Here is a 12,843-nt window from a genome sequence, read left to right as displayed (position 1 = left end):
TAGCAAATTATAATTATCCTCCATCCCATAGTCCCGTGCCCATACACCCATCATACATATCCACGATCCCATAGGCCCGTGCCCATATACCCAACATACATATCCTCCATCCCATAGTCCAATGCCCATATACCCATCACACATCCTCCATCCCATAGTCCCATGCCCATATACCCATCATACATATCCTCCATCTCATAGTCCCGTGCCCATATACCCATCATACATATCCTCCTAATCTATCCCTATGTGGCACAGCCAAAAGTTTTTTTACAATAACCAGGTTCCCCGCATCATGTTCCAACATGCTTGATGCATCCTTTAGCCCTCTGTGTCTGTACTGTTACACACTTAACATTATGGCTGGTCCATACAATCAGGGCAACTGTTACCACCCACCTTTCGTGTCTCCCCTTTTTTCCTCATAGATTGTAAACTTGCGAGATGGGCCCTCATTCCTCTTGGTATCTGTTATGATCTATGTGATTATTGTTATGCTGTAATGTCTATTGTCTGTACAAATCCCCTCTCAAAAGTAAAGTGCTGCGGAATATGTCAGCACTATAGAAATAAAATGTATTATTATTTATTATTATTATCCTCCATCCCATAGTCCCGTGCCCATATACCCATCATACATATCCTCCATCCCATAGTAGAGTGTCCATATACCCATCATACATATCCTCCATCCCATAGTCCCGTGCCCATATACCCATCATACATATCCTCCATCCCATAGTCCTATGCCCATATACCTGTCATACATAACCGCCATCCCATAGTCCCATGCCCATATACCCATCACACATCCTCCATCCCATAGTCCAGTGCCCATATACCCATCACACTTCCTCTATCCCATAGTCCCGTGCCCATATACCTGTCATACATATCCTCCATCCCATAGTCCAGTGCCCATATACCCATCACACATCCTCCATCCCATAGTCAACCATTATGATATCATAATGAGCGGCGGGGCTTGCAACCAATGATGACATCAGCGTCGCCATGGCTATCATTATGACAACAGAATGAGGGGCGGGGCTTGATATACACACACTTTTTTCTCATTATGTAGATAGGGGAAAAATTGTTTGGTGAATTGGAACGCGCGGGGTTAAAATTTCGCCTCACAACATAGCCTAGGACGCTATCGGGGTCCAGACATGTGACTGTGCCAAACTTTGTGGCTGTAGCTGCGACGGTGCGGATGCCAATCCCGAACATACACACACACACACACACACACACACATACACTTGAGCTTTATATATTAGATATATATATATATATATATATATACTAGCTGAAGAGCCCGGCGCTGCCCGGGCATAGTATCTAACTGTGGTTAGTTATAGCAAATTATAATTATCCTCCATCCCATAGTCCCGTGCCCATATACCCATCATACATATCCACCATCCCATAGGCCCGTGCCCATATACCCATCATACATATCCTCCATCCCATAGTCCCATGCCCATATACTCATCTTACATATTCTCCATCCCAGAGTCCCATGCCCATATACCCATCATACATATTCGCCAACCCATAGTCGAGTGCCCATATACCCATCACACATCCTTCATCTCATAGTCCCATGCCCATATACCCATCATACATATCCACCATCCCATAGGCCCGTGCCCATATACCCATCATCATTCCTCCATCCCATAGGCCCGTGCCCATATACCCATCATACATATCCTCCATCCCATAGTCGAGTGCCCATATACCCATCACACATCCTCCATCCCATAGGCCCGTGCCCATATACCCATCACACATCCTCCATCCCATAGTCCCATGCCCATATACCCATTATACATATTCGCAATCCCATAGTCGAGTGCCCATATACCCATCACACATCCTTCATCTCATAGTCCGTGCCCATATACCCATCACACATCCTCCATCCCATAGGCCCGTGCCCATATACTTCACTACTTCATTTCCGAGCCCTGACGTGGGCCCATACAGTAGTTTTCTCCCACATATGGGGTATCAGGGTACTCAGGACAAATTGGACAACAACTTTTGGGGTCCAATTTCTCCTGGTACCCTTGGGAAAATAAAAAAATTGGGGACTAAATGATCATGTTTGTGGAAAAAATACGATTTTTTTATTTTCACGCCAAGGCATTATAAACTTCTGTGAAGCCCTTGAGGGTTCAAAGTGCTCACCACAATCTAGATAAGTTCCTTAGGGGGTCTAGTTTCCAAAATGGGGTCACTTGTGGGGGGATTTCACTGTTTAGGTACATCAGGAGCTTTCCAAACGCGACATGGTGTCCGATCTCAATTCCAGCCAAAATAGTCAAATGGCGCTGCTTCCCTTCCAAGCTCTGCCATGCGCCCAAATAGTGGTTTACCCCCACATATGGGGTATCAGCATACTCAGGACAAATTGCACAATAACTTTTAGGGTCCTGTTTGTTACCCTTGGGAAAGTAAAAATTGAGGGTGAAAAGATCATTTTTGTGGAAAATGTATGATTTTGTAATTGTACAGCTGTACGTTATAAACTTCTGTGAAGCCCTTGGGGGTTCAAAGTTCTCACCAAACATCTAGATAAGTTCCTTGGGGGGGTCTAGTTTCCAAAATGGTGTCATTTGTGGGGGGTTTCCACTGTTTAGGTACATTAGGGGCTCTCCAAAGGCAACATGACACCCGCAGACCATTCCATCAAAGTCTGCATTCCAAAGCGTCACTACTTCCCTTCTGAGCCCTGACATGGACCTATACTGTAGTTTTCTCCCACATATGGGGTATCAGGGTACTCAGGACAAATTGGACAACAACTTTTAGGGTCCAATTTCTCCTGGTACCCTTTGGAAAATAAAAAAATTGGGGACTAAATGATCATGTTTGTGGAAAAAATAAGATTTTTTTATTTTCACGCCCGGGCATTATAAACTTCTGTGAAGCCCTTGGGGGTTCAAAGTGCTTACCACACATCTAGATAAGTTTCTAAGGGGGTCTAGTTTCCAAAATGGGGTCACTTGTGGGAGGATTCCACTGTTTAGGTACATCAGGGGCTTTCCAAACGCGACATGCTGTCCGATCTCAATTCCAACCAAAAAAGTCAAATGGCGCTGCTTCCCTTCCAAGCTCTGCCATGCGCCCAAATAGTGGTTTACCCCCACATATGGGGTATCAGCGTACTCAGGACAAATTGCACAATAACTTTTAGGGTCCTGTTACCCTTGGGAAAGTAAGAATTGAGGGTGAAAAGATCATTTTTGTGGAAAAAATATGATTTTATAATTGTACCGCTGTACGTTATAAACTTCTGTGAAGCCCCTGGGGGTTCAAAGTTCTCACCAAACATCGAGATAAGTTCCTTGGGGGGGTCTAGTTTCCAAAACGGTGTCATTTGTGGGGGGTTTTCACTGTTTTGGTACATCTGGGGCTTTCCAAACGCAACATGGTGTCCGATCTCAATTCCAGCCAAAAAAGTCAAATGGCGCTGCTTCCCTTCCGAGCTCTGCTATGCGCCCAAATAGTCGTTTACACCCACATATGGGGTATTAGCGTACTCAGGACAAATTGCACAATAACTTTTAGGGTCCTGTTACCCTTGGGGAAATAAAAATTGGGGGTGAAAAGATCATTTTTGTGGAAAAAATATGATTTTTTAATTGTACGGCTGTACGTTATAAACTTCTGTGAAGCCCTTGTGGGTTCAAAGTTCTCACCACATATCTAGATAAGTTCCTTGGGGGGGTCTAGTTTCCAAACTGGGGTCACTTGTGGGGGGTTTCCACTGTTTAGGTACATCAGGGGCTCTCCAAACGTGACATGGCGTCCGATCAGAATTCCAGCCAATTTTGCATTGAAAAAGTCAAACGGCGCTCCTTCCCTTCTGAGCTCTGCCATGCGCCAAAACAGTGGTTCCCCCCCACATATCAGGTATCAGCGTACTCAGGACAAATTGAACAATAACTTTTCCAGTCCAATTTCGCCTTTAACCCTTGGTAAAGTAAAAAAAATTGAACCTGAATTATTTTTTTTGTGTGAAAAAAAGTTAAATGTTCATTTTTTTATAAATATTCAAAAAATTCCTGTGAAGCACCTGAAGGGTTAATAAACTTCTTGAATGTGGTTTTGAGCACCTTGAGGGGTGCAGTTTTTAGAATAGTGTCCCTTTGGGGGTATTTTCTATCATATAGACCCCTCAAAGTGGCTTCAAATGTGATGTGGTCCATAAAAATAAAATGGTGTTGTAAAAATGAGAAATCGCTGGTCAAATTTTAACCCTTATAACTTCCTAACAAAAAAAAATTTGGGTTCCAAAATTGTGCTGATGTAAAGTAAACATGTGGGAAATGTTACTTATTAAGTTTTTTGTGTGCCGAATCTCTGTGATTTAAGGGCATAAAAATTCAAAATTGGAAAATTGTGAAATTTTCACCAAATTTCCATTTTTTTCACAAATAAACCTAAGTTATATAAATGAAATTTTACCACTAACATGAAGTACAATATGTAGCGAGAAAACAATGTCAGAATCACCGGGATCCATGGAAGCGTTTCAGAGTTATTACCTCATAAAGGGACAGTGGTCAGAATTGTAAAAATTGGCCCGGTCATGAACGTACAACCCACTCTTGGGGGTAAAGGGGTTAATGTACATTTTTCACCCCATCTTGACTAAAAAACAGAAATGTAGAAATTTTTGTAAATTTGTTAAAAAAGAAAAACTGAAATATCACATGTTCATAAGTATTCAGACCCTTTGCTCAGTATTGAATAGATGCACCCTTTTGAGCTAGTACAGCCATGAGTCTTCTTGGGAATGATGCAAGCCTAGGTTACCCACAGCTGTCTGCATAGCCTTTGCTGGTTATTAATTATTTGGGGACCCTACATAATTTTTTTTAGGGTTCTCCATTTTAATAGCCAGTAAAGGCTAAGTATACAGCTGTGAGCTGATATTGTTAGCCTGGGAAGCTCCATGGGTATTACCCCCCTCCCTTGCTATAAACATTAGCCCCCAGCCATTAGCTTTCCCTCTACTAGTTACGAAAATTGTGCGGGAGCCCACACCAGTTTTTTCAGAAAAATAATCTTTATTTATGAAATACATGTAGAGTAAGCTGCTCACAAGGTACTAATTATATTTTTCATAGGCATCTGTATATCTACCAATTCTTTGTGTATGTGCTGTATGTAATCTATCTCTTCTATCCTGTTGGCTTCTGCTGTGATTTTAAACTACTCGGCTGGTTAATTGCTGGCTTTTCTTCTATATATATATATATATATATATATATATATATATATATATATATATATATATCATTGAGATCTATATATTTATGTGTTCTATTTGTATATATCTATTCTATTCTAACCTGTCACGCTGTGACTTTACTGAACGCGGCTCATTAATTGCCGGCTTTTATTCTATCTTTTACTGAATGTTACTAACTTTTTCCGATTTTAATAAAAATGCTTGTGTTACTGATCATCAATCCGAATGTACCATATTCGTGCCAAATGTATGTTTGGCGATCGTTTTCCATACATCTCTAATTATGATCCTGCTTAGATTGTTAAGCTGCGTCAGGCAAGATGTCAATGAAAGCTGGGGGAGCTTCATCGGGGGATGTAAAAATAGTACAACTATCAGTTTAGCTAAGGGATCTGGTATTAAATAACTAATTTGTGGTCTACATTGTTTTAGCTCTAAAATGAACCTTGAAATTATGGAAATTTACTATTGATTTCACTTTACATATATGTATATACTAGATGAAGGGACCGGCATTGCCAGGGCATAGTAACTAACTGTGGTTAGCTATATCAAATTATAATGATTATCCTGCATCCCATAGTCCAGTGCCCACACACCCATCATACAAGTTACGGCCATGTTGGTTCAGTTCCCACCTCCTGACTCTTGCTACTGCTTTGTTCTTGGCAATCCGGCTGGATATGTTTGTGCAAACTCGGTTCAGAACACACTGCTGATCCTGCACCTACTAAGACTTGTGCACCTGTTGCCCTTACAGAAGAACCCATGCAGATTGGGGTGACTTGCTGACATCAACCCTATCCTATAGTCCTGTGCCCATATACCCATCACACATCCTCCATCCCATAGTCCTGTGCCCATATACCTGTCATACATAAGCGCCATCCCATAGTCCCATGCCCATATACCCATCACACATCCTCCATCCCATAGTCCAGTGCCCATATACCCATCACACATTCTCCATCCCATAGTCCTGTGCCCATATACCTATCATACATATCCTCCATCCCATAGTCCCGTGCCCATATTCCCATCATACATATCCTCCATCCCATAGTCCGTTGCCCACATACCCATCACACTTCCTCCATCCCATGTTATGTGCCCATATACCCATTATTACATCATCTTTGCCATGGCAACCATTCTGACAACATCGCTGCCATGGCAACCTATTATGACATCATCATCACCATGGCATCCATTGTGACATACCCATCACCATTGCAACCTATTATGACATCATAGTCACCACCATGACCATGGCGACCTTAATCCCATCATCGTCACCATTGCAACCATTTTCACATAATCGTCGATACACACATTCATACACACACTAGTTTATATATATATATATATATATATATATATATATATATATATACACACACATACATATACACACACACACATCTATATCTATAGATATATATACTAGCTGAAGAGCCCGGCGCTGCCTGGGCATAGTAACTAACTGTGGTTAGTTATAGCAAATTATAATTATCCTCCATCCCATAGTCCCGTGCCCATATACCCATCATACATATCCACGATCCCATAGGCCCGTGCCCATATACCCATCATACATTTCCTTCATCCCATAGTCGAGTTCCCATATACCCATTACACATCCTCCATCCCATAGTCCCATGTCCATATACCCATCACACATCCTCTATCCCATAGTCCCATGCCCATATACCCATCATACAGTACATATTCGCCATCCCATAGTCGAGTGCCCATATACCCATCACACATCCTCCATCCCATAGTCCCATGTCCATATACCCATCACACATCCTCTATCCCATAGTCCCATGCCCATATACCCATCATACAGTACATATTCGCCATCCCATAGTCCAGTGCCCATATACCCATCATACATATCCTCCATCCCATAGTCCCGTGCCCATATACCCATCATACATATCCGTCATCCCATAGTCCCGTGCCCATATACCCATCATACATATCCTCCATCCCATAGTCCAGTGCCCATATACCCATCACACATCCTCCATCCCATAGTCCCGTGCCCATATACCCGTCATACATATCCTCCATCCCATAGTCCAGTGCTCATATACCCATCACACATCCTCCATCCCATAGTCAACCATTATGACATGATAATAAGCGGCGGGGCTTGCAACCTATGATGACATCAGTGTCGCCATGGCAACCATTATGACATCATAATGAGGGGCAGGGCTTGATACACACACACTTTTTCCCCATTATGTAGATAGGGGCAAAATTGCTTGGTGAATTGGAACGCGCGGGGTTAAAATTTTGCCTCACAACATAGCCTAGGACGCTCTCGGGGTCCAGAGGTGTGACTGTGCCAAATTTTGTGGCTGTAGCTGCGACGGTGCAGATGCCAATCCGGACATACAAACATACACACATACATACAGTACATACATACACTTGAGCTTTATATATTAGATATATATATCTATATATATTTACAGAATATACATACCAGTGTGGAATTGTGAATGGTACAAAAGATGAATGTCTTAGAACTTCATTGATAAATGCTTCAGTGTAATGCAAATCTTTTCTATCGTCAAATCTAGGTGATCTGCTTGTTCCAATAATCTCATCTGAAGAAAAGAACAAATAAGTTCACACTGCTGTGTATTTTATAATCTCTATATATAAAACTGAATATGTGTGTGTGTGTGTGTGTGTGTGTGTGTGTGTGTATCACCAACCAATCACGAAGCATCTTCATTTCAACAGAGCTGTTCAAAAGAAGCTGAGCTATGATTGGTTGCTATGAGCAACAGTTTTCCTTGCAACCAATCACTAAGCATCTCTCATTTCACCAGAGCTGGTTAAAAGAAGCTGAGCTGTGATTGGTTGCTATGAGCAAGTTTTCCCACTTGACAACACCTCAGCAGACACTGACATGGTGGGAGAAATCTAGCATCCATGGGAACATAAGCTCCCAGCCATTGTCTGCCCCCCAAATAGGAGCACAGAGCACATGACAGAAATTAATCCCCCCTCCTGTGCCCATATACACATCACACATCCTCCATCATATAGGCACATCTTCCCTCTTAAAGGGATCATTGGTATGGAAGTCAGAGCAAATCCATCCAACGCCTTGGTTTTGACCCCAGGCCTCTCTTAAAGGGATCTCCTGTATGGAAGTTAGGACCGTTCCACTCAGCTCTGTGGTTCTGACCCCAGTTTCTCTTAAAGGGATCTTTGGTATGGAATTTAGGGCAAATACACTCTGCGCTTTGGTACTGACCCCAGGCCTTTCTTAAAAGGATCTCCGGTATGGAAGTCAGGGCAATTGCCTTCAAATGCTCTGCTACTGAGCCCAGGCTCTCTTAAAGGGATTTCCTGTATGGAAGTGAGGGCAAATCCCTCAGCGCTCTGATTCTGACCCCAGGGTTCTATTAAAGGGATCATTGGTATAGAAGTCAGGGCAAATCCACTCAGCGCTCTGGTTCTGACGCCAGGCCTCTCTTAAAGGGATCCCTGGTATGGAAGTGTCACGCCTACCTCCCGTTCCACGGCTCCCGCTCTCCCCGCGGCTTCTGCTCTGGCCGACTGCTGCGGCTCCCGCTGTCCCTGCTCCTGCGGCCGCTGCTCTGGCCGCCTCTGCCGCAGCTTCTCCTGTCACAGTATCGGCGGCTCCTGCAGTCTCCTGTGTCTCCGCACCACACAGGGCTTCCCAGTGCTCCCGGCTCTCTCGGCCCACCCCCACTGCAGGTGCCTGTCAATCAACCTCCTCCCTTCCTGTCCTGCGGCCGGTCTCTGCCCCCTGTCAGGTACGCAGGCGCACATCTAGGCATGCCTCTCCCAGACTGAGCCGCCCTATCCCTTGGCCTCCATGATGCTGGTGCACCCTGACCCGGAAGTCCTGCAGCGTGCCCTATATCGGGCAGTCTCACCCCATGCTCTGAGCCTCATTATCAATTGTGGTTCACGCTTGATCTCGGGTCCACGTTCTCCTGTGTTTCCTCTGTTCCTGTGCTTTGTACCCCTCCTGGCCTCCGCTGGTCCTCCACCTGTGACCTCTCTGTGTTCCTGTCTAGGTCCAGACCGTTCCAGCGTCTTCCCCAGAGCCCATTCCTGCAACCTCCCTTGCCGTCAACCTCCGTCCCCGTGGCTACAGCAGTCTCCCCTGTGGTCGTCGCCTTCTCACCTCTGCCCGCCAACACGTTCCCCACCTGTGTTTCCCTTCGGCTGTTCCCAGGTATCAGCGATAGTCTCCCCTGGGCCTGCCCCTAACACTCCCTGTATAGGGGGTGGTACACCTGGCCAGCTCGCCTGAGGGAGGTTCGTCGTTGCGGTCCTGAGGGTTCAACTCCCGGAGCACTCCAGTCTCACAGGAAGTTAGGACCGTTCCACTAAGCACTCTGGTTCTGATGCCAGGCCTCTCTTAAAGGGATCCCCGGTATGGAAGTCAGGGCAATTGCCTTCAAATGCTCTGGTACTGACCCAAGGCTCTCTTAAAGGGATCTCCTGTATGGAATTTAGGGCAAATCCCTCAGCGCTCTGATTCTGACCCCAGGGTTCTATTAACGGGTTCATTGGTATAGAAGTCAGGGCATATCCACTCAGCGCTGTGGTTCTGACGCCAGGCCTCTCTTAAAGGGATCCCCAGTATTGCAGTTAGGGCAGTTTCACTAAGCACTCTCGTTCTGACGCCAGGCCTAACTTAAAGGGAACCCCGGTATGGAAGTTAGGGCAATTCCACTCAGCGTTCTGGTTCTGACCCCAGGGGCTCTTAAAGGGATCCCTGGTATGGAAGTCAGGGGAATTGCCTTCAAATGCTCTGATACTGAGCCCAGGCTCTCTTAAAGGGATCTCCTGTATGGAAGTTAGGGCAAATCCCTCAGCACTCTGATTCTGACCCCAGGGTTCTATTAAAGGGATAATTGGAATGCAAGTCAGGTCAGGACAAATCCACTCAGTGCTCTGGTTCTGATCCCAGGCTCTCTTAAAGGGATCCCTGGTAGGGGAGTTAGGGAAAATCCACTCAGCGCTCTGGTTCTCACCCAAGGCCCCTCTTAAAGGAATCTCCGGTATGGAAGTGAGGGCAAATCCACTCTGCGCTTTGGTACTGACCCCAGGCCTCTCTTAAAGGGATCTCCAGTATAGAAGTTATGGTAAATCCCTCAGCGCTCTGATTCTCACCCCAGGCTTCTATTAAAGGGATCATTGGTATGGAAGTCAGAGCAAATCCATTCAGCGCTCTGGTTCTGACACAAGGCCTCTATTAAAGGGATCCCAGGTATGGAAGTTAGGACCGCTCTGGTTCTGACCCCAGGCTGACTGGATGATGCTTGATATTAGGGGTAGTAGTCCGGTGGCTCTGGCTGATGGAATGATGTGGGATATTAGGGGTAGTAGTCCGGTGGCTCTGGCTGACGGGATGATGTGGGATATTAGGAGTAGTAGTCCGGTGGCTCTGGCTGATGAAATGACGTGGGATATTAGAGGTAGTAGTCTGGTGGCTCTGGCTGACGGGATGATGTGGGATATTAGTGGTAGTTGTCCGGTGGCTCTGGCTGACGGGATGATGTGGAATATTAGGGGTAGTAGTCCGGTGGCTCTGGCTGACGGGACGATTCGGGATATTAGGAGTAGTAGTCCGGTGGCTCTGGCTGATGGGACGATGTGGGATATTAGGGGTTGTTGTCCGGTGGCTCTGGCTGATGGAATGATGTGGGATATTAGGGGTAGTAGTCCGGTGGCTCTGGCTGACGGGACGATTCGGGATATTAGGAGTAGTAGTCCGGTAGCTCTGGCTGACGGGATGATGTGGGATATTAGGGGTAGTAGTCTGGTGGCTCTGGCTGACGGGATGATGTGGGATATTATAGTGAATGTGGCTATGCGGAGTGGGCGGGGCTCTACACTCAGCTTTATATATATATATATATATATATATATATAGATAGATAGATAGATAGATAGATATAGATATAATCATTATAATTTGTTATAACTAACCGTAGTTAGTGACTTTGTCCGGGCAGCGCTGGGCTCTTCAGCTAGTTGTTTATAAAGATAAATTACATATGGTTTTATTTTTGTTGTGTAATTTAACATTCTACTGATACAGTATATGCAGTTCAACTTAGGAAAACTGAAGCACATGTATCTCACTAGAGATTAATGAATCTTTTGAAATTCTAATTTACTGACTTCACTTTTCCATAAAAATTTGATTTGCGGCAAAAATATTAGAGCTGGAACTCGAAAGCTCAGAAAATAAAGATGGGGGAGAGGAGAGAGAGAACTCTATTGTCCATAAGGGATCGCTCACATTAGCTTATAGCATGGCTGAGTGCTATCCCACGTTTTATTGGGTAGCACTTGGCCTAATGTTATACTATTGAGCAGTGCAGATCTGTGATTTTTCTTCTAATGCCGATTCGGCATGAGAAAACAATAGCAGCATGCTGTAAGTGCATCCGATAATTGGATCACATGCACCCATTCAGCTTATTCAAGTGCAGTCCTACATCCACAGATAGAGGTGATAGAGAAGATGGAGAAATTAAGTTCTCCATCTTCTCCGCATCGGTGCAGCGATTCTCTCATGTGAGAGAATTGCAGCACAGCAAGCTGACATGCGGATCAAACTCTGACAGGGTTTGAGAGGAGTGTATTTAGCATAATTGATGTAATTCTCTTACGCTTACAATCTATAGGGAAAAGAGAGAGGAGTTCTCTGATCAAAAGATATTATATTCAACAGGAGAGTGTGATTGGCCCCTAATAACCATAAAAGCTTACACTTTACAGGAGAAGGCAAGAGAGGACCTCATTAACCATACACTCTACAGATGAGTGAGAGAACCCCACTGAACATAAGAGCTTAGACTCAGCAAGAGAGAAAGAAGACTCCGCTTATCATGACAGATTACACTACAGAAGAGAGGAGTATGTCGCTGATCATAAGAGCTTAAACTCAACAGGAGAAAGAGAAGACTCTGCTGATCTTAAGAGCTTACACTCTACAGACAAGAGAGAGATAAAGGACTCCGATGACCATAAAAGCTTGCACTCTACAGGCAAGAGAAAGAAAGAGAGAGAGAGGACCCTGCTGACCCTAAGAGCTTACACTCTACGGAAGAGAGAGATGGACCTCTGGAGATGGAAAATGGCTCTGCTGTACAAACTTTGCTCCACTGGGAATCTCTGATCTGTGAAGGCCCAGGTACTGACTCCCCATATACAAGGTGATAATGGGGAAGCCGGCGTGGCAGTGCAAAAAGATGTTAGCCTGCTTTCTGATGCTTCAGTATTGTGGGAAATGGTGCCCAACAAGTTTTTTTTTCAAGCAGCAAATCAAACCTCAAAGCTACTCAAACTTGACCCATTGAGAACTCATCTTCTCATCTCTGGCTCTCTGCAGCTACTCAATCTCTAAAAACTGAAGTCCTATGCATAGTATCAACATGTGAAACATTTCCACTTACAGCTCTACTGGAACACACATCTTAAGTTCTACACTTCAAACTTTATGTCAGAGACACCGCACTGAACTTGCTCACTGAGCCAGTGCGCGTGTCCTG

General features: G+C 44.7%; 1 protein-coding gene across 1 annotated transcript in view; it reads right to left on the bottom strand.

The window, feature by feature from the left end:
* The window catches only part of LOC141048292 (cytochrome P450 1A1-like), a 99,385-nt gene that overhangs the window by 20,116 nt on the left and 66,426 nt on the right, over positions 1-12,843 (bottom strand). The window contains exon 5 of the mRNA XM_073543744.1: positions 7,773-7,896. Within this exon, the coding sequence (XP_073399845.1) occupies positions 7,773-7,896 (124 nt within the window). The remainder of the gene's footprint in view (positions 1-7,772; positions 7,897-12,843) is intronic.

Source organism: Dendrobates tinctorius, unplaced genomic scaffold (genome assembly GCF_039654945.1).
Source record: "Dendrobates tinctorius isolate UK_male_01 unplaced genomic scaffold, ASM3965494v1 ptg000134l, whole genome shotgun sequence".
Taxonomy (NCBI): Eukaryota; Metazoa; Chordata; class Amphibia; order Anura; family Dendrobatidae; genus Dendrobates; species Dendrobates tinctorius.
The sequence above is the reverse complement of the archived record's forward strand: the minus strand, read 5'-3'. Positions and strand labels throughout refer to the sequence as shown.